This window comes from Rhinopithecus bieti, unplaced genomic scaffold (assembly GCF_001698545.2).
Source record: "Rhinopithecus bieti isolate Rb0 unplaced genomic scaffold, ASM169854v2 scaffold_5387, whole genome shotgun sequence".
In the NCBI taxonomy this organism is placed as follows: Eukaryota; Metazoa; Chordata; class Mammalia; order Primates; family Cercopithecidae; genus Rhinopithecus; species Rhinopithecus bieti.
This window is the reverse complement of record NW_016804806.1, coordinates 569,512-591,223: the sequence shown is the minus strand read 5'-3', so window position 1 is coordinate 591,223 and position 21,712 is coordinate 569,512. Positions and strand designations below refer to the sequence as shown.

At 33.8% G+C, this 21,712-nt stretch overlaps 1 protein-coding gene across 13 annotated transcripts in view; it reads left to right on the top strand.

The window, feature by feature from the left end:
- PPFIA2 (PPFI scaffold protein A2) overlaps nt 1–21,712 on the top strand; it is a 545,760-nt gene that overhangs the window by 473,919 nt on the left and 50,129 nt on the right. For 6 of the 13 annotated variants that reach the window (XM_017870456.1, XM_017870452.1, XM_017870458.1 and 3 more), the window contains one exon: nt 12,439–12,447. The exons of the other annotated variants lie outside the window; for them this stretch is intronic. In XM_017870456.1, coding sequence (XP_017725945.1) covers nt 12,439–12,447 — 9 coding nt within the window. The remainder of the gene's footprint in view (nt 1–12,438; nt 12,448–21,712) is intronic. 13 annotated transcript variants of the gene reach the window in all.

Sequence of the window (21,712 nt, the reverse complement as noted above, 5' to 3'; positions counted from 1 at the left end):
AGGCAGTGCACTGCATTCTTTATTAGTTGTTGATGGAACCAACTGAAATATTTTTTTAAATAGCTACTAAAGATAAACATTTTCAATTTAAATAACATATTAAAGTTTTAGCTATTATATTATTATTATTTTATTATTATTTTTTTTTTTTTTTTTTTTTTTTTTTTTTTTTTTTGAGATGGAGTCTTGCTCTGTCGCCCAGGGCTGGAGTGCAGTGGCCGGATCTCAGGCCACTGCCAAGCTCGCCTCCCCAAGGTCAGCTTATTCTCCTGCCTCAGGCCTCCGAGTAGCTGGGACTACAGGCGCCGCCACCTCGCCCGGCTAGTTTTTTGTATTTTTTAGTAGAGACGGGTTTCACCGTGTAGCCAGGATGGTCTCGATCTCCTGACCTCGTGATCCGCCCGTCTCGGCCCCCAAAGTCCTGGGTACAGGCTTGAGCCACTGCGCCCGGCCAGTTTAGCTTATTTTAGCTATTATTAACCTTATACACTGTTGGGTTGATTTGATAATAATTTTATAGACTCATTTCTCAACTACTAAGTACCCTCACAGTCAGAAACAAATACTAGTTCTTCCCTTAAATATCTTACCCTGCTTGACTTTGGGTTTTATTTTGCAACATGTATTGGCAAAATGTAACTGTAAAATGTATTATGTAGAATACTTCTTTTAATATTAAGAAGAATATTAAGAACATTCTATAAGGCAAAAATGGCTAACATTTCTTAGTACAGTTAGTCCCCATGGATTAATGGTATTTAGGTTCAACTGGATTTAACAAGGCAAGTCAGAGATAATTAATGAAAGCACAAAAGTATTTCCCTTATTTTTGATTATCCCATAGCAATAACCCTATGAGCATAAATACGAAACCAGTGTTCAAAGGACTTATATGAATAATTGTTAACACCTATTCGGAACTTTCATGGCACTGTGGCTTGATTTCTGGATTACCAGAGAGTAAATTGTCTTCATATAATGAGTTTTATTAGAGATAGACAATTTACTTTTAAATTACATTGTTTCAAACTTTATTTCTATTGAATTTTATGTCATTAATTATTAATATTATTAAATGTTGACAGCCTATTAATTTTTCCAAGTGTTTAAAATTTCATTTAAACAATTCCAATTTTCTTTCTTTTTAAAGAACCATATCCTCTTTCAGTGCACTTTGATGAGTTATGCTCTTTTCTGTGTTCAAATTTCATGTCTGCTAGTCTTTTATCAAGATGAAAAATAATTTTAAGTACATTTTTTAAAAAAATAAGTAAAAACAAAAAATGAAGCAACATTTCTCATAATGTTGAACACTATAGATTGTACGTATACAGTTGCAACCTGTGTTATCCTATCAGTTGTTTCTAAATTCTATCCACTGGCCCAGCAAAATGGTGTTTCCAGGACTTAGTACTTAAAACAGCTATGCTCACTATCCCATAATTCATAGCAGAGATTCAGTAGTCTTTGTGAGGATAGCCAGAACTAGACAATATCTTATTTTCAAATTTGCTAGGATAGCAGCTATTTAGAATTGACAGTCTGTAACTTTAAATTTAATTGGGAGAAATCTCTAGAGGAGTTAATTATGGTACATTTTTTAAAAAGCCATATGGGGGAGTTACTTTCAGAGAGCAGCATTTAAGACATTCCAAATTCTTGCAAAGTTCAGAAATTTGTAACTTGGCAGTCCTAAACAAAGATTTAATTTGAGGCACACTTACCATCCAGTAAATTTAACACACATAGGTTACAACAACTTACAAGATTTGTGTTCCTACTTTAATTCTCCTTTTTCTTTGCTTTCTGGTCCAGGCATTAGTTTTGCTTATATTTCTCTCTATTGTCTTATTATGAGAAATAGGAAATCAACAACATTAAATCTACTAAACCACCCACTAGTCATGAAAATCTTGTCTTGTCCATCTTTACCTTCCTGGGTATTATTAAACAATTGCTGTTGTTTCATCAGAGTAACATGTAACTTCGGCCTAAAGTCAATCTATTGTTGGTCAGCCTAGTTTGCCTTTACTTTGCCTCATCTTTGCTGTACTTTTCTTTAAATCATCAATTCCATAAATTTCTCCAGCAGCTTTATGTAGAGTATAGTTAACCTATAATAATTGTGTCAAACTAAAACTCAGCTAGTAATTCTTTGAATCCTTCGCAGTCATTTTCTTGGTTTTTCCCCTTTAAAAACTGAGCAGTTTCTCTGTAGGCTCCTGACATTTAAGGGTGAGTCACTTATTCTCAATATATAGTCTCAGTATTAACATTATAATTCTTCATAGTTTATTCAATGTGGACTTCCTGTGGGGATGCCATGACTCTCTGAGATCTTATCCATCACTCTCTGTTGGATTTCTTTGAACTCCAGGCTCCTTTTTTATGTAACAAAAACATCTTCTCTTTTACTGTTACATTTAGAACAACCAGACCTGAAAATTTCACTCCTTTTCTTTTATACCTTTCACCCTCATATTTAAGAATGTATTTCCCATTCTTAGCTCTCCAGCCTATGTTTTAACCTAAAAGCTTCTTGTTCAGGAAGGCCGATTAAAGCCAACCACCCAGGCCAGTAATGGTGACTCATGCCTGTAATCCCAGCACTTTGGGAGGCTGAGGTGGGTGAATTGCTCAAGCCTAGGTGTTTGAGACTCAGCCTGGGCAACAGGGTGAGACCCCATTTCTACAAAAAATAAAAATACATGAGACAGGCATGATGGCATGTGCATGTCCTAAGGCTGAGACAGGAGGATTGCTTGAGCCCATGAATTCGAGGTTACAGTGAGCTACAATCACACTGTATGGAATGATAGATGGTCCCTTATGACTTAAAACCTACATGTGCCAGCCCCCCAAAAAAACCTGTGTTTCTGAATGAGGTCCAACTCAACAAATTGTACTTAGAGACTATATTTGGGTATTTTAGGGCACAATAAATAGAAACTCTCTGCTTTTCCTAAGTTCCGAATTTATTTGTTGACTGACAAAACTGTCAATTAGAAATCAAACTGTCAGCCGTATTTCCAATAAAGCTGGCTTAGGTAAATAGTGGGGGGAAAAAAAAGCATAACTGGAAACCCCAAATAGTTAAATCCACCTAACACAGAAAGACCTGGTTAATCACAGACTTTCAAGTTGCACAGGTATAAGCACCACATAATATTAAAAATAACATTTATGGTATTATAATTTCATAAATCTGTTACTTTAGAATCAAGAACTAAGAGCTTACAAGGGTATTAATAAAATTTAATGTCATCAACATTCTTGCTTAAGCAAGTTTTGAATCATCAGTGTTAATTATATTTGTATTATATATCTCATTACATTTCTTACTTTTCTCCCCTGGAATATATTTAGTTTCCAGTTTCACATGTCAGCGTCTCTAGAAATGTGATGATAGGGCAAGTGGCAAATTCCTTGAGTCATTAGAGACCTGAAAATATATTTTACACCTAACATTAGTTGATAATTTCCCAAAATATAGAACTATTGGTTAAAAATAATTTGTCCTCAGAACTTTGAAGTTACGGCTCTTCTTGCTTCTAGTTATGGCTAATGATCAATTGATTGCCATTCTTTTGTATATAGCATGTAGGATTTCTTTTTCCTCTCTCTCTGACAGTTTTTTAAATTTACTTTTGCTTTATCTTTGGTGTTCAGAAATGCCATAAGTATGTGTCTATTCAAATGTTTTGTTTCATTTTTCTACTTTATATTTTCAAACTGAAGACTTGTTAGGCTGAACTATTTGACATCTGTTACTCTAGAGAATTCACATTTCTACACTCAACTTTGATTCCAAGAAGCTTAGTCTTACACAGACTTCTGGGATTAAAGATAAGGATGTCTGTTTCAATAGTAATTCACCTCTCTAATTCTCAAGACAGTTCTGAACAGGAAGTGAACATATTAAAATTGACAGAATATCCACTGAATAGTTTTTTATCTCCAGCAATATACATGATGAAATATTTAGCTGAATTCTTTATCTGCTAATGTTTTCTCTGGCCTCTTAACGTTATATAATTTTTTTGGTACAGGATATATCCATGCTGAAATTTTCACTATTTTATAACTTAAGTTGAAAGATATCATACGAATGTTAATATACTGACTAACTTATCATTTTCAATCTTTAGTTACAATATAGATAGTATATTATTATACGTTAGACTTTTATATGTATTCTGAATGGATAACACTGCTAAAGGAAAATAGATTTCATATGCAAATTAATTTTTCAATATCATTAAAATGAAATTAACACCCCGATTCAGCTATCAGCAGCATCCTTTCCCGAGAAACAGTTTATCCTTGGAGGAAAGCAGTCACACTTAATCACTACCAATAAATCTTTATGTTAGAATATCAAAGACATAAAAGTGAAGCTCTATAGATTTACTTAATTTATTCCCATCACAATCCTGAGGGTCTCCTCAGTGTGTAATCTTTAATGTGTTTTGAGACTGCACTTTTAATCTTTGGCGTTTGGCAGGTTCAGAGTATACATATCTGTAAGCAAAATACATGTCATGGAAAATATTTTGTTAAGTGCCTATATGCCAAATTAAACTTATAAATGAACTGTATTCCAGAACTTAATTTGTAAGATGTGTTAGAAGCTCTGAGTACATATTCCCATCTAAGTATTCTATATACACAGAAAGTAAAAGTCTGTGCTTCCCCCACAAAAATTTGTTTTGTAGGCATGCAGTAGGAACTGTCTCTGGGTAGATAAAGCAAAAAGAAGGGTTCAGCTGCATGATATTAGATTATCTCACAGATTACAGAAACAACAGATTGCAGAAGCAATAGAGTCAAGATATTCCCCAAACTTTGACAATAAGATATCATGAGAGATTTTTTCCAGCCTTGTCACAAACACATATATTCTCCTTCACCCCATTCCAAAAATAAAGTCCTTAGATGAAATCCTTTTAAGGCCTAGTTTGGAACAGTTATTTGTGCTTTGATCAGTTTGTTTATTTTAGTCGGGGGGTTATTTAGTACAGACACAATTACTGCGGAAAAATTCCTGGGCAACTAATTCAACGAATATAATAATATACAACATTTTAGAACCTAAACCCAATGCTTTCAAAATTTCTCTGGGAAAATGTGTCCCAGTTTCCTACTTGGAACTCCAGAAGCCTGTCTCCTCTGTTTTCACTAAAATAGAGCTGCTGTTGGCTTTGCCATGTGATCATGCATAGCCCTGCCTAGCTCCAACAAAGGACAATTATAAGAATTCCCTGTACGTAAGTAATAATAATATCCAAAGGATAAAGGTCAAAATGCACTGAAATTTGTTAGTAAAAAGAAAGCTAAGGGAAACCAAAGTGTTCTCTTTTAGATATACTTAGATACATTGATCTATTTAGAGGAAGGAAAACAGCACAAAAGGAATAGAGTTGCTGTTTTGAGCCAGCAGTGCAATGTTAATATATCACAAAGAGTAGAGCAGAAGCCCTCTGCTGTCTCCATCATTTCTGCCAGGAGAAATATTTTTGATCTGGAAAGAGTAAAATAAAAATTAGTCAATGAAAATTAAAATCAAGATAGTTACATATAATAGAAGATAATGTCATTTTCTAAATAAATTCGTATCATTTATCTTAATTGATGTAAATCCTGGATTCATATTAACAGAACATGAAAATGATAATTTTTCATTCTTTTCCTCAGTATGTCCCAAGAAATGTTTTAAATTACTGATATTTGAATTACATAGTTCTGTTCTTCAAAGAGCGTATAGAGAGATGGACATGAAAACTAATTATTGCATTTAAGTATTTCAGGGTTCATGATCACTTTTTAAAGTCTTTGTAGAGAATGAGAAAAGTGTCAGAAACCCAAAGGCACCCTAATGTTCTTATTTACAAGACATTCTCCCAGCTAAAGACAAATAACCAAAGGGGCTTCACAAATGAATTGATGAGGACTAAGTGAAAAAGAAGGTGGCATAACCCAGCACTTTCACACATGATTTAAGTAAGAACATCAGATTTGGCAAAATACAAAGCTAGAAGGCATAGCTCAGTTTTTAGATAAAGAATATGCTTAAGGATGATTTTTACAGAGGCATCCAAATCTGACAAGATGAAATTTTATAGGGGAATTTTTATACTACTGCAGCCAACTTCAAGACTATACTTACTGATTTCTTCTATAGGGGAACATATAGAATTTACCTATAGCTCCTACAAAAAAAGTTTCTACAAAGTAGGCAAATGAGCAATGCCTGACAAATAATTTAATGTTTTTCAATATCCATAAAAGCAGTAACAGGGTCAAAATTCTATGCATTTGCCAGATTGTAGCTGGGTACTGTGTTCATTTCTGGAAAATATACTTAAAGTAGATGTATTAAAACCAGCATATGTTCAGAGGAACATGACCATACTAGTGAGATGACACAAAGCCATGTCTTCAAAGACTGGTAGAAATAGGAATATGTGGTGTATACAGAACAAAGATATAGACGCTGCCAAGAGAATGAACAACCAAACGTGTTCTTTATGGCCTTGTGATAAGACCTTGGGCCAGAAGTCAGGGGTTACTACAGATAAATTGAGCTGACTGTAAGATAATTATTAACAATCACAAAGGTAGGAAGAAAAAATTGACCACCTAGAAAGGGAGTTGTTCACTGTAATTATGTCTAATATAGACCTGACAGGCATATGTACATAATAGGATTATGGAGGATTCACCTTTTGGCTGAGAATTTGTACTATGTGCTTTTTAAATTGTCCCTGCCCTGAGATTCTGTGATCCCCTATAAAATTCAGAAGAGAACTGAACAGAGGAGAATCTTTGAATTTTTAACATATAGACGCTGGCATATTATAAGTATTTAAAATGCATTTCCCAAATAATTGAATGCATATACAAAAGCTGGACAAGGAAAGAACTCTAGGATAAAGAAGAAAACCTGAAAAAATATAATAGGAATTAGGGCAGTGATTTCTACCCAGATGACCAAACCTGAAACCTGGGCTTCCTCTTTGCTTCTGTTCTTCCTTGTCCTAATTCTTCCTCTGCACACGTCCATGTACTATTACCAAATCTAGTTAACTGCATTTTTATAAACCTCTCAAATCTGTTGATTTTCTTCTCTCCAGCTCAAGCCATCAGACTACAATAGTCTTTCTACTTCTAGTCTTGCCTTCCTGTAATCCATTATTCAGCTAAAGAGACCTATCTAAATCTTATTTTTTAGCTGCCTAAAACCCCTCAATCACTCCCTCACAGCCCTAGAATTAATTTCAAATAGCTTTATGTAGTCCATAAATCCCTACATTATCTGCTTCCTGTGTATCTCACTAGCTTTATCTCTCTCTGTTTCCCATCTTCCCATCTTGCACTTCATGGTCTTGATATGCCTAATATCTATTTTTTTTGTTTGTTTCTGATTACTCTTATCTCCTTGTGTGCATATATTCTGCTTCATGTTTTCCTCATCCTTTGCGTGCTAATGATGTTATATATTTTATATGTAATATCTACATAATAATCACATTGATTAATTGTAATATGCTAGGCAATGCACTGTTCTATGCATTTTACATCCATTATCTCTAATATTTTTCACAAAGCCTTTAATGTAAAAACTGCTATTTTCTTTTATGCATCAAGAAATATAGCTTTCCAGGCACTGTGTTATACAAAAATGTAGATCTCCAGAGCCCAGTTTTCCTTGGAATTATTTAGTATCTAAGAATAGGGCTTTGATTTACAGAATATGTAGTCCAATCTCAACTGTACCTAGAATATCCTATATAACTTTTAATGGTCCAAATAGGGAGTGAATGAAGAATTCCCCAGTTTCGTTGTACTCTGGAAAGGGTAGCATATTTTTTTCCTCTAGAGAATAATTAGTTTCTTATCTGCCCCTACCCTATCCTTCAAAATGAGCAACAAATGTATTCAAACCAACATGCTTTTAAAGAGTGGGGGTGGGGAGGATTTCAAAACAGAAGATGTAGATGTTTTATAAAATTGACTTTTTCTGATATAATTAGCCACACATAATATTCCAGTGTTTGATATGATATAATCATACTAATGTTCCCTAATAAATAAGCCATGTAAAGAATTTAAATGTGTGCTTGAATCAATCTGAATTATTCATTCAAGTAAAACTTACAAGAGAGAATCTAATAGCAAGAATAATTATGGATTTTTAAATGAAAAAAATCAAATTAAAGTACATTTAAATATAATGCTGACATCTTAATCTAGAATTTGTTCCTGCTAATATAAAATCCCATATAAGCTTTGTATAGTATTTTTTATAAGATCTTTGGAGATTTAGTTTCTTCCCATAGTTATTTCAAATGAGCCATTCATGAACCAAATGTTTCTTGTCTCCACACTTCTAAGAAGGGCAGTAATTATGTATAGTCTCTCTCTTGCCGGGATTTTACAGATAAAAGTTCAATACAAAAGACTTCATATACATATATGAAGTGTGTGTGTGTATTAAGTATATTTTTGTACACACATACACAAGCATAAAATTAAATATCTTTAGTTCAGATTCTCCATAATTGAAATTTTAATTTGAGGCTTAACTGTATTGAGTTTGCTAGGCAGATGAATAACAAAATTCTTAGAGCGATAAAGATTTCTTAAACTCCTTTAAGTAGTCTCGAATACTTTAGTTATTTGAAGTCAATATTAACTTAGAGAAAAGTTATTTTTAATGTGATGGTGAACCACACTTAAACTTCTGAACCATTTCTTTCATTTAGAAGAATCACTAGAAACATGCTTAAATATTTGTCTGTAAAGCCCCATCATCTGTCTTTAAGCAGGAATTTTAAGCAGTTTTTGACATCACCCTGATATGCTCTGATATCCACATAGATCACCCATTCACAAACTAACCTTTTGGTTTTATAACTTTATTGCTTCCAATGTTGTTCACTACCCCAAGTCAGACACTCTTCATGGTACTATTCTGAATCTTGTCATCACCACAAATCATGCTTCTTTCAAACTTACCAATTCAAGCATCCCATTTCTTGCTAATCACAGTCTTCCCACCTTTGATCTTGCTTTATGAACTTTTTCTTCCATCATCTTTATTTAACCTCTATCCTTACCAGTGCACTATCCCCTTTCTATTTTCCCCTCTCCTTGTTTAGCTTAGAGTATGTCCGTAATTTCAGCACCCTCAAAATTTGTTAAATTTCTTCACTCTACTTTCATTTGGTCACATCTACATATAACAACCACACCCAACGACGAGATTTTTTTTCTCCATGTGTACATTTTGGCACATCTGTGCTGTTGGAGAAAATTACAGCAGGGAAATTAGAAATAGTTTTGTCGTGAAATTCAGCACTGCCTAGTAATCCCAAGAGTTTTATTTCATTAGTGTTGTTCTACTCTCTGCAACTCTTGTTAGAGACCTCCACTCTCCTCAAACTTGTATCTTCTGCTGATGAGTTTATATTCTAGCTTAAGGAGACAGAGAGACAGAGAGAGAGAAACCATCCAAGGGCCCTGAATTGCTTGATGCCAAATATATACTAACAATTGCCCCATGTGTCTTATTATAGAAAACTAGGCTATTCTCTTCTTACTCAGATCATCCCTTTCCATTTTCTTAGTCATTTTGTGCTGAATTCCCCCTTGCTTTCAACTTCTGCTCCTGTCTTTTTTTTTCCCCGCCAGCATTTAAACATTCTCAACTTTCACCTATTAAAAAATATTTATTTATTTTACTTTTCCATTTCAGTTACCAGCCATTAACTACTCAATTTGGTGTTAATAACTGATTTAAAAATATTTCTGAATCACCAACTTGAACCTTACAAAGCAAGAGTCAATTATATTCCAAACGTAAAACTCTTTTAATGAATTGTTTCTTATTTGAAGTTTTCAATCCAGAATTGACTAGTTTATAACAGGAGAAGGTCCATTCAATTGTAGGAGATCTGGAAGATCAAGGTGAGGAAACTGAAAAGTTGAAGGCTCTCATTTTGAAATATAAGACATAGGTTTGCTGGTAATTTCTTCTTCTCCTGACTGGATATATGCTGACGTTGCCAAGGAGAACATAATGTCAATAATTGCATCTGATCTCATTCATTAGATGGTAACATAACCTGTTTTTTTATGTTAATTAAAACTTACTTGCCTATTACTCACAATGGTCTTTAACTGAAGGATATTTATTGTTGACAGAATCTCTCTTACTATTAACATAGCCTTGACAGTTCTGAAATGGAGAGAAAAATAATGAGGCCATATGCTACTGTAAATAAGTATCTGTAGGAAAGAATGCATCAATATTTACTATAAGAAAATTAATCAGAAAAAAAAACTTCTCTGCAAATATATATTACCTCCTATATGAAGTTTATAATATATTAGTACAAAATATGGGTCATTTATAACTATAGATTTTTGTCTTTTGCAGAACACATTTGTTTGAAAGTCATGAGGTGAAATTCTTAACATTCTGAAGTGATATAGCTGCTTGAAATTGTTCTTAACTTTATTTACTATGGAAGAGAAGAAAGTTCATAAAAACTATGAGAAATCAGATAATTTATATAAATTCATAACAAAATAATAGAAATTTGTGCAATGCTTTTTGAGCAGTTAAATTTTTTAACTTGTGTTTACATTTGTATTTTCTGTTTATTTTGTATTTTCTCTTATATTTTATCTTTTAAGGTATTTATACTGATTAAGTTTTTTATTTTAAAAAATGATGAAGGACCATCTGATAAATATTACTGTTTCACTGCGTGCAAATTTAATCAACTTGTTTTATAGGAAAGTGATTCCTAGATAGCTAGTAGGCTCAGAAAGATTATGTTGTCCATGGTGATAACTAGTTCCAAATGCTTTTGGCAAATTTCTTGGAAAGCTGAGAAATTGCCTATTTTTTCTGAACCCATCATAGAGTTCACAGGTATGTTGACAAGAAAACCATTTTAAACATCTAAAAACTATATCCTTTTGGTCTTAATTTCATTTCTGTGGGGTGTATGATGTGAGAAACATGATAACTTTCTTGGGACAGTGTAATGCCAGTGTTTCTGAACATTTATGTTTTGTTCATGTGAAAATTTAAGGAGCTTGCCACAGATGCTGTGGAGTTAAGGCCAAAATATGCATTTTTTTTCAAAGTGCCAATTAAATAAAAAGTACACAGTTTCTCTGAATGAATGCCTTGAGAGGAGGCATGTGCAGGGTGTTCCATTGCACACCAATCTTTTCTTTAAAATAATTGTTCAATAAAAAAGGAGATGCTCTAACTTGCCTAATTTCTGACATAGGAATTTCTGCTTTCTATTTGCTGTATTGAACATATTTTATGAGTTGTAGTAACAATTTTATTTTTTAATAATTAGGCTATTATGCTTGTAATATATTTTTAAAACAATATTCTCATGGATTTTTGTTGAATTATTTAACTTCCATATTTTCTCAATGCCTCTGCTACATCCAGGGAGCAAGGGTTCTTCAGAAGCAATATATGTATCAATGTTGTTTTAGTGATGATTTCTGGTAATATTGGTGAACCAATATAATTTATGGATTTTTCCCAAAAAACAACATTTGTAAACACTTATTCAAATAATTAAATATTTCTACTACTGAAAAAGCCACAATAGGCACGAACTTGATGTTTATTTTGCCAGTAAAATAGAGGAGGAAATAATGTGGCCACGGAAGAAGAGGAATAGAACACTTTTACACTTTCTCATGTTCTGATTACTAGCCATATATATTTACTAAAATAGTAATTATTATTACAGCATTGATTGGAATAATAAATTATGGATCTGGAATGGACTTTACGCATTTCTGTTGCTAGGGATTATGATGAGGAAATTGAAGACCAGAATCTGCTAATAATTTTGACCAAATTGTGTATGAGAACTAGAATCTAAGTTTTCAGTTCATCAAACTAGGAAGGACTTTCTTCACTTCAAGTTGCTGCCTCTTCACATGTCTACTGTTCTTTCTTTTTGGGCCTTAGCAGTTGGCTTATAAAAATAAAAATCCAAGTGCCAATTAATAAGTTATTGTTTCTACTGGTAAAATAACATGGAAGTGGCCTGAGGTAAAGAATGTCCTTTACCAAGATTCCTTGATTTCCTCCTGGGATGTACTCGAGGCTGGGAAAATGTGATCATGCATGTTTCAGAGTGGCTCATACTCAAGACATAGACTTATTGGTCAACTATTAGAACTACCCTCAACCTGACTATGCTTTTGGACGCAGTGAGTATGTGTGTCATGATGAAATACAAAATGGCACCATGTCTTTCTCATACCTGAGCTTTCTCACATCTGAAATAATGCTCTTGTTTTATTCCATGGCTTTCTTTGGATTGAACTGTATCCATTAACATTTGTGTGCTTTTCTTTTCCATCCATCCTTCTCCATCTCATGAAAAGCACATCTGGGTAAGTTGAATCACAATGGCTGCTGAACATGTTTATTTTCAGCACCATCTTTTTTTTTTGTTTTCAAAGTATTACTCTTTTGAGTTGTGACACAAGCTGCACTGCCTCTGACCTGAAATGAAAATCGTAAAGTGTATTTATTTCCACACAGTAAAAGGAATCATTGGTTCAGAGAAATGTTCGCATTTAAATTAATTTTGTGAGCTTTCGGGCACTTGTATTTCTTCAGTTTTATTATATACATGTCAAAGACATTCTAGACTGCCTTCCCCCTAGTTTTCAAATAATTCCCTAAAAGGTCAATGTGGCAAGCAGCCAGGCTCAAGTCATACTTTCAGACCACTCAGGTACTACTGATTGTGCTGCCTGTCTGAATTGCCCTGTACCTTTCTTAATGCTCCACCTGTGTTATGTTCAAGAGACAAACTTATTCATCAACGAATAGAACTGCACATATCCGAAAAGGGTTAAATGCTGTTCTTCCTGCAGAGCTTTTGCATATAGAGAGCCAAGAATAATCCTTGGTTTTGGTTGAATGTGTGTTATTCCCATTGTTTCCTGTACTACTAGTTGATTTCTAAAGCTTTAAAAACCTGAATTACTCAATTAATGGCTTCAAATTTTAAATCCTTCTCTTTGAACTAAAATTAGAGTATTTATCTATTCCTAACACAAATTTGGCTTCAAAGTAAAAAAGTAAAATAAAATATGCATAATATTTAGATTGGTGTAGACTACTGCATTTGTAACATGGTGAGCTATTAAAACACTTTGGACTGAGAAGAAGGTATTGCTTTTAAATTTAAAGCAGTGTTATTTTCTATCAATAAAATGACTACAATGAGATACAATTATCCAGGAAACTATGAAAAGTATTGCTAGTTGGCTATATAAATATTTTGCATGCCAATATAAATTCATTTACTTTGTAATATTACTTTATTAACTAGTAAGGTTTATATTATTTTTAATATAATGTTAAGTTACAGTTGCCATTAACAAAATGATTTAGTGATACAGTATTTGCTTCAGTTAGGATATTTTACAATATTGAGGAATTAAGGAAAGCTCTAGTAAGGTGTTCTTAAAAATGCAAGGCAGGTTGTGGTTAGAGTACTAGTCAACGATGTTGGCCAAATGAATGTTGTAAACTCTTTTTGAAAATAACAAATATTCTCGACATTGAGTTTTAAAGCACAGTTTTCATGTCATCATGTAAATTCGGTCTTCTGTTTTCTAATGATTTTTAATTTCTCCGAGGAAAATAATTTCCTCGGAGAAATTAAACTTAATTCCTCTCNATTTACTTTGTAATATTACTTTATTAACTAGTAAGGTTTATATTATTTTTAATATAATGTTAAGTTACAGTTGCCATTAACAAAATGATTTAGTGATACAGTATTTGCTTCAGTTAGGATATTTTACAATATTGAGGAATTAAGGAAAGCTCTAGTAAGGTGTTCTTAAAAATGCAAGGCAGGTTGTGGTTAGAGTACTAGTCAACGATGTTGGCCAAATGAATGTTGTGAACTCTTTTTGAAAATAACAAATATTCTCGACATTGAGTTTTAAAGCACAGTTTTCATGTCATCATGTAAATTCGGTCTTCTGTTTTCTAATGATTTTAATTTCTCCGAGGAAAATAATTTCCTCGGAGAAATTAAACTTAATTCCTCTCATTCCTTATTGAATGAAATATTGAAAACAATGAATGAATGGTGCATTTTATTAATGGACTGTAAGAAACTGATATAATGGCCTTCATTCTAAAATTCAGTTTCTTATTGTCTTTCACGTGCTCCTTGGACTTAAACATTTTAGGACCTCAACATCATTTCCCTAGTACAATTACTGAAAGAGAGCTTTGGAAATATAATATCAGGGAAGATAGTACAACATAGTGAAGATGACATAAGAAGATATGAGGAAGAAAGAACACTGACTTAGGAATCAAGAGATAGAGTTTAAGTTCCATCTTCCCCACTTATTTGCTACATGCCCCTGAGTGACTGAAATATTCTTTGTACTTACTAATATTACTATCTACTTATCTCCCACAACAGTATGAGAGAATATGTGTACCTTCAGAAGCATACAGACTATAAACTTCCAAACTGAGTAAAAGATGGTATAAAATTAGATGAAACACTAGAGCAATCTAATCTAAATGGTATTCATATAACCTGAAAAATTACAATATTTTCCAGTAGGTACCCAATTACTATCCAATTACTATTAGGAAGTGACTGGCATATACAGACTATGGTGTCTTGCAAAAGTGAAATTGTTTAATGGGGAGTAATATAAGCCCCTCTCATTTTCAATAACAGCATAAATAATTATATGATTCAATCATATTTGTGTGTATGTGTGTGTGTGTCGGGGGGTATTTATATCATTTTAATGGTTTTGAAAATAATTAAATTCAAAACACAGTAAGGAAGGAGATTATGTAAATCCGAACTCAATTCACAAATAAATTTCTTTCCTGAGACTATGCCCTATATTTCAGAGAAGCTAGAAGATAAAAGGTTTAAATATTAATGAATTTTGGTTTCAGTGCAATGAAATTATTTGAAATCTAAACAACTTAGCATGTGTTACTAGAATCTGAATAAAACACTACTTAAATGTGTCATAGATTTTCATACATTTTCACCAAATGTGAAAATGTGCAGTAATAGGATACACAGGCACACACACATTTGCACTTGCACATACACAAAATCACAATATGCTGTGCTTTCAAAACAACTAAATTTAATGTTGAATTTGAAACTTAATTTTATGAAGCTAAATATGTATAGTTAGGTAATCAATCTTCTGAAGCAGCTGATTGGAATTTGTAACATATTTCTGTTTAGAATAATTATGTTAACTAAGATATACATGTTCAGCTTGCAGATGTTAAAAAAAAAAATAATTGGGTTGGCACCATACTGTATTCGCATTTGCTGACCAGAATTTCAACTAGCTTCTCAAATGCGTAGTTTTAGTTTTTACAGACTTAATTTAGTGTGGATTCCTGAATAATAAGCCCATTGTTTGGTTGAAATTTGAGGAGGTTACATCCTATTTACCCTCTTGAATGCTGAATTTTAGTGGAACAATATACATTTTATAATTAATAACAGTGTGAAGTCTGTGCACATTTCCTGCTAGTATTGTGTAAGGAAGATTTATTTTCTGTGCTGCAATACTAAGCATTTTACATTGTCACATTATTTGACTTACATTTTATTCTTCATTCTTATCAAGCCACATATTTATTTCTTCTGGTTTTATCAATAAGTACTTGTTATGTGCCATAGTAAATCAGTAGCTCTGAAGGTAAATTTTTCAACCAGAGAATTATTTTGTATGGTTATTACAAAATCAATTGAAATGAAATGAATGGCAACAAATTCAACTTTTCTATCTCATTCATTTAAACTAGGCTAACTTTTCTCTGGCCAAGATGTACAACCTGATATTACTAGGGAATAACAAGAAAAGAAAAGCCACAGTTCGTTTGTTCTTTTATAATGCTGAGGATTGAAATGTGTGACAATAAGAAGGTAAAGACCTTATGTATTAACCAGCAAGTCAAATAAATGTATGCCACTTCTAAAAATAAATGAACCATAGGAAAAGAAAGAAAAGTAGGAGACCATTATTTTATTTTACACTTAAAATAAGGAAGGCACTATTATCCTCATTCTTCAGTGATGAAAAATTTCAGAAATGTTAATTGGCTAAGAGATGGCATGGCGGTTAAGAGAGCTGACTCTGTGGACAGGTTATTGGGGGTTCAAATTCGATTCTGCAACTCGATGGTTCCGTGACTCCAAGTGGCCTCTGTTCTTCAGTGTTCTCATCTGCAAATGTGTGTCAATATGTATCTTATTGGATTATTATGAAAATTAAATGAGTTAATACACATAAAAACAGGATGGTGCTTCATAGATAGTAAGTGATAAATGCACATTAGTTATTGTTTTGTGTGATCCAAAGCCTAATTTGTCTGCATCCAGAACCTTTGCTCTTCAAAACCACTATATTACATCTCATAAGAATATGAAGTGGTTCAGATGAAGAGGAGAGCACATTAGATGCATCTCAATTATAGCACTTACTGTATTAAATTGTAATACAATTTATTTAATTTTATTTAGATTGCATTTTAAATTTTAAGTGAAAGTATAATAAGTACAAGTATAATATATACAAGTTATAGTATTTGCATAGAAGAGAGAGTTAATTCTGCCTGGGAGAGGACTTAGAATCTTAATAGAAAAAATAAAGTATGAGTTGTGTCTGAAGGATAAGTTAGAGTTGTTACTATGGTGATGTAAAGAAGGATGCTCTTGGCAGAAGAAAAGGGCATATAGCAAGTCATGGAGGGGTAAAATAGAATGAGGTATTTGGGGAATAGCAAGTATTTCAGTGTTGGTTGAGCAGAAAAAGCCAGGGAGACAGTCAAGGGTCTTTTTATAAGATATTTGGCCTTTATTTTGAGAACAGTGGGGGAAGCTTTCAAGCAGGTGAGTCTTAAAGAAAGATTTGTGTTTGGGAAGGTCTCACTGGAGGTTGGAAGGGAGAAGTTACCAAATGAGAGACAGAGAGACTCTAGGAGCCCATCAACATCATCGTCAGATGATAAGGGCTTAAACAAAAGCTTTGGCAGTACTCGGTCAGTTTACCAAATGTCTTTCTGAATGTTAGATACAACATTTTAATCTTTTCCTGCAGCCAACCTGGCTAACTGTGATGCAGAATTCTTATTTATTTTTAAGATGCAATGAACAGTTGGAAGTTATAAAAATATAGAATACTTAAAAATGCCCTATAATCAAGCATCCTAGGTGACTGTCAACATTGTGAGTTTTTTTGGACTATAATTTAGCAGTCATTCAAAAGATGTTCTTGACTAGTGCATCCAAAGAAAGATGCATGATACAGTTTGAAGACAAACTCTCATTTCCAGGATTTTACTCTCTTGGATTGGAGATGATGCCCCAGGCACAAAAAAATGATTTCTATGGGTGAGCTTGACATATTTTAAAGTAGAAGATTTCCATATTTTAAACGAGAAAAGGATAATTGTAGATTGGGCTGATCACAAAATATTTCATATAAAAGGGAAGCCAGGAATTAAGTAAACACAAGGTTGTTGATAGTTGAAAAAGTAGCAGTCAAGTTATCACCTCTAGGAAATGGTATTTGCAAAGGTGGAATTGGTAATGCACAAACTGTGAAAGTACTTTTCAATTCTGGTTAGAAGGAAAGGTAATTACATAATTAAATCAAGATTAAACGAATATCTTTGTAATGAAGATTAAAGATAATTCTTTAGATATTTGAGGAAACACTGAAAGGTGTTTAGAGGACAGTGCTATAATTATCGAAAGTAAAACCTGGCCAGGCACAGTGGCTTATGCCAGTAATACCAGCACTTTGGGAAGCTGAGGTGGGCAGATCACTTGAGGCCAGGAGATCGAGACCAGCCTGGCTAACATGGTGAAACCCCATCTTTACTAAAAATATAAAAATCTAGCCAGGCGTGATGGCATGTGTCTATAATCACAGCTACTCAGGAGGCTGAAGCAAGACAATCGCTTGAACCTGGAAGGCAGAGGTTGCAGTGAGCCGAGATCACGCCACCACACCGCAGCCTGGCAGACAGAGTGAGACTCAAAAAAACAAAAACAAAAAAAAAACAGAAGGAAAGAAAGAGGGAAATAAGGAAAAGAAAGAAGGAAAGAAGGAAAGAAGAAAGAAAGAAAGAAAAAGAAAGAAAGAAAGAAAGAAAGAAAGAAAGAAAGAAAGAAAGAAAGAAAGAAAGAAAGAAAGAAAGAAAGAAAGAAAGAAAGAGAAAGAAAAAGAAACTCACATTTATTGACCATTGCCTTTGTGGGAGGCACTGTTGTAATCATATTATAAATATTTTCTTATGAAACCTTCGTAAAAACCCTATTAAATGGGTACTATTATCAGCTTCATGGTTTCACATGAGGCAACTGAACCACAGCAAAATACAGTGACTTGTTATGGATGCACAGCCCAAAAGGACACACAAAGGAATCAAGCTCAAGCGATTTGATTTTAGGAGTCACTTTGTCACCCACTCTGCTATAAAGTCTATCCTCCAAGCAGATTTTTTAAAATATCAGTGTAAGAAGCCTGGAGGTAAGGACCAATTAAAGGCTGAGAAAAAAGTGTGGTGTCAGTGACAGTAGAAAGTAAAGGAAGAGGCATTGGGGAAAATGACAGGCATCAAATAGAAGGTGAATGAAATGGCCATCATAAGTGACAGAGGGGACAGTGCTGTATGGTATTTGGACAGTCATACCACAAATTGGCAGTCCCAGAATAGCATGCTAAAGTAAGCGGTCTGTGAATAAAGTATCTTTTCACTGACAGAGATAAACCACCCACATTGGGAAGAATGAGGAGGAGACATACTGTTCCCTTTGGTATGTGACTTTTTTGAGTAACTAATTTCATTTTTCACAATTGCTAATACAAACACTAACAAATTCAAGTTTTACCATTTCAATATAGTTGCCAATAGGATAGCTATTTATGGAAAGGATTGTCTAATAAGTAATTTTAAATAGTGAGACATGGCTGATGCCTACAGATTATGGTGTAGAGGAAATAAGGCTGTGTACATACAGTGAACTGTCTACCACAGTCTTGCACATGATATGAGTGGCATCACTCAAGGGATGGAGAAGATTTGAAGGGTATGAATTGAGGAAAGGCCATTCCAAATGGAGAGAAAGTCAGTAGAACCGAAGAGGTAAAGTGCAAACAATGGTGGGTATCCATTATAGCTAGAGAGAAGAGATACAATAGGTAAATCTGGAAACACAATTTAGGGGCAGATCAAGAATGACCTTGAAGGCCATTATTTCAATAGTAAATTAAAAACCATTATAGAAATTTGAGTTATATAGTAAGCTAATAAATGTTTACTTTAAGGAGGCTAATCTGATGGTAGCACATACAATGAATTGCTTTGGGAAAAAAAGAAAAAATGGAGAACTGAAATTAGTATCTATTGAATACATATTGGCTGCTAGGTGCTTTTGTAAATATTATCTTATTTAGTTCTTATAAATTGAGATCAATTTATAATCATCTTCAAATATGAGAAGACTGAGTCTCAAAGAGATTAAGTATGTAGCCAAAAAACATATAGCTGGTAAGAAGTTAATTTGGCATGCATTCTTTCATTCAGTTACAATTTATTGAATGTATGCTGTATGCCTCAATCCCTATTCCAATAACCTCTCACCACTTCTACTGCCACAGGTCAGTGCCAAGCAACCATTATCTTCTACTTGCAAATTGCAACGACCTTCTAACTTGTATCCTTAGCTCTCATAACTCTGACCTGGCTCAAGTCCGTGCTATCCTCAACAGCCAGAAGTATCTTTATAATGTACAAATTATGTTACGTTTTTGTGCTTAAACCATCTGATGGCTTCTTATTACGTTTAGAATAAACTCCTTTTCAGCTCCCAAGGCCCAACATGATCTTACTTTTCTCTTGTCTACCTCTCCAATCTTGTCTTCCTTTACCCCCAACCCCCCTGTCCTTCAATTCACTCCAGTCACACTGGCCTTTCTTGGCTTTTATCAGTTGCTCAAACATTTAATTCCACTCCTTTAATAGGAATTTTATACTATGTTTCTGCTTGAAACATATTCCACTATACCCCTACTCCATGCCACTTTTCAATGTACATGTGTCTACTCAAATGTTGCCTTGTCATAGACATCTATGTCCCCAACACTATAAGCGTTGCCTACTTTACTACCTTAGTCTATTTTACCTTCTGTAGAACACATATCAATGGCTCAACTTATTTTGTTTATTTATGTGTATATGTGTTTATACAAATCTTCCTTCTTCACTGGAATGTATGGTCTTTGAGGTCAGAGATTCACTTGGCTTTATTCTTTGCTTGCTGAAGACAAAAGACAGCACGTAGTACGTCTATAAAAATTAGATGACTGACCCCCTAATCAACTCAGACACAGAGCATACAAAGTCTCTGCTCTTAAGCCCATGGAGTTGGGGATCACAACTTGTGAACCAACAAATTCAATAAAACATAAAAGATACTATAGAGAAAATTGCTTAGTACTATGGGGCCTATGTATGAAAGTGGTAAATATTGCCTCCAGGGCAAGAGAAGGATGGATATAGAAAGGAAACATTTTTGTTGATTCATGAAAATCAGGACAAAGTGTGTGGGGAGATAAGGCAGGAAGGCATGTGATGGCATAAAAATGCAAGATACGGGAGCCAGAGACCCTACTCATATACCAATTAGACCACAACTGCAATTGTCAAGGAGAGACTTAAAACCTAAAAATGAAGATCCAGGCATTTCCATTTGGATTTAGTCATTTAACCAAAGTTGCACCCAGCTGCTTAATTAACCTGGATTAAAAGTTAGAAATCTGAAGCCTGGCAAATGCTCTTGATTTATTTACGTTTTTTAGACCCTATTGATCTTTTATGTAGAAATTTTTTAGTCTAGTCATTTCTAAATCCCTTTCTATACATGGACAGGTTGAACAGAGAACATCAGTATATCCAAAAGGCTTGTTTGTGCCAAATCAGTTTGTCATTTAGTATTTCTTAAACAGTTCAGATCACTATTTTTCCGACAGTAACTCCAAAACTCAATGAGAATAAGCATGCCCTTATGTAATGTGTGCAACCCTTTGTTCCTGTCTTCAGTTCAGGCATAGCAAGTGCAGCCTTCCCTCTGCACATTTAGATATGGGCTTGCAAATTATTCACAGACCTGAGTGCTCACCACATGTTGCCTCCTAAAATGTCACTTTCTAGTCACAGTAACTTATTGATATCAATAATAGGACAGCCTGAGGCCTATGGAGGATACTAACAGCATTCTTTATTGAAGAGTGTTTCTTGAAAATGCACAATGATTCAGAAGTTGTACTGATTCAAAATAACTATTTCTTGCAATTAGTTCTTTTCTTGTTTGTGTTTTGACACAAGTGGTAACACCTCCATGCCTGACACTTCCTCTAAAAGGAAGTACTGCTGATGTCCTCTAAAGTCTATTCTGAATCTTAAACCTGAAATGCATGCCCCAAAATTTAGTGATGCACAAGTGATCCTTTGGGAAAAGATGGTCAAATATTTGATTGTCTGAAATTATTTTTAAAAACACACTAAAATTATGCTTCAGGCCTAGAGGGAAAGAGAGTAATTTTCAGAGTTAAATTTGTACAG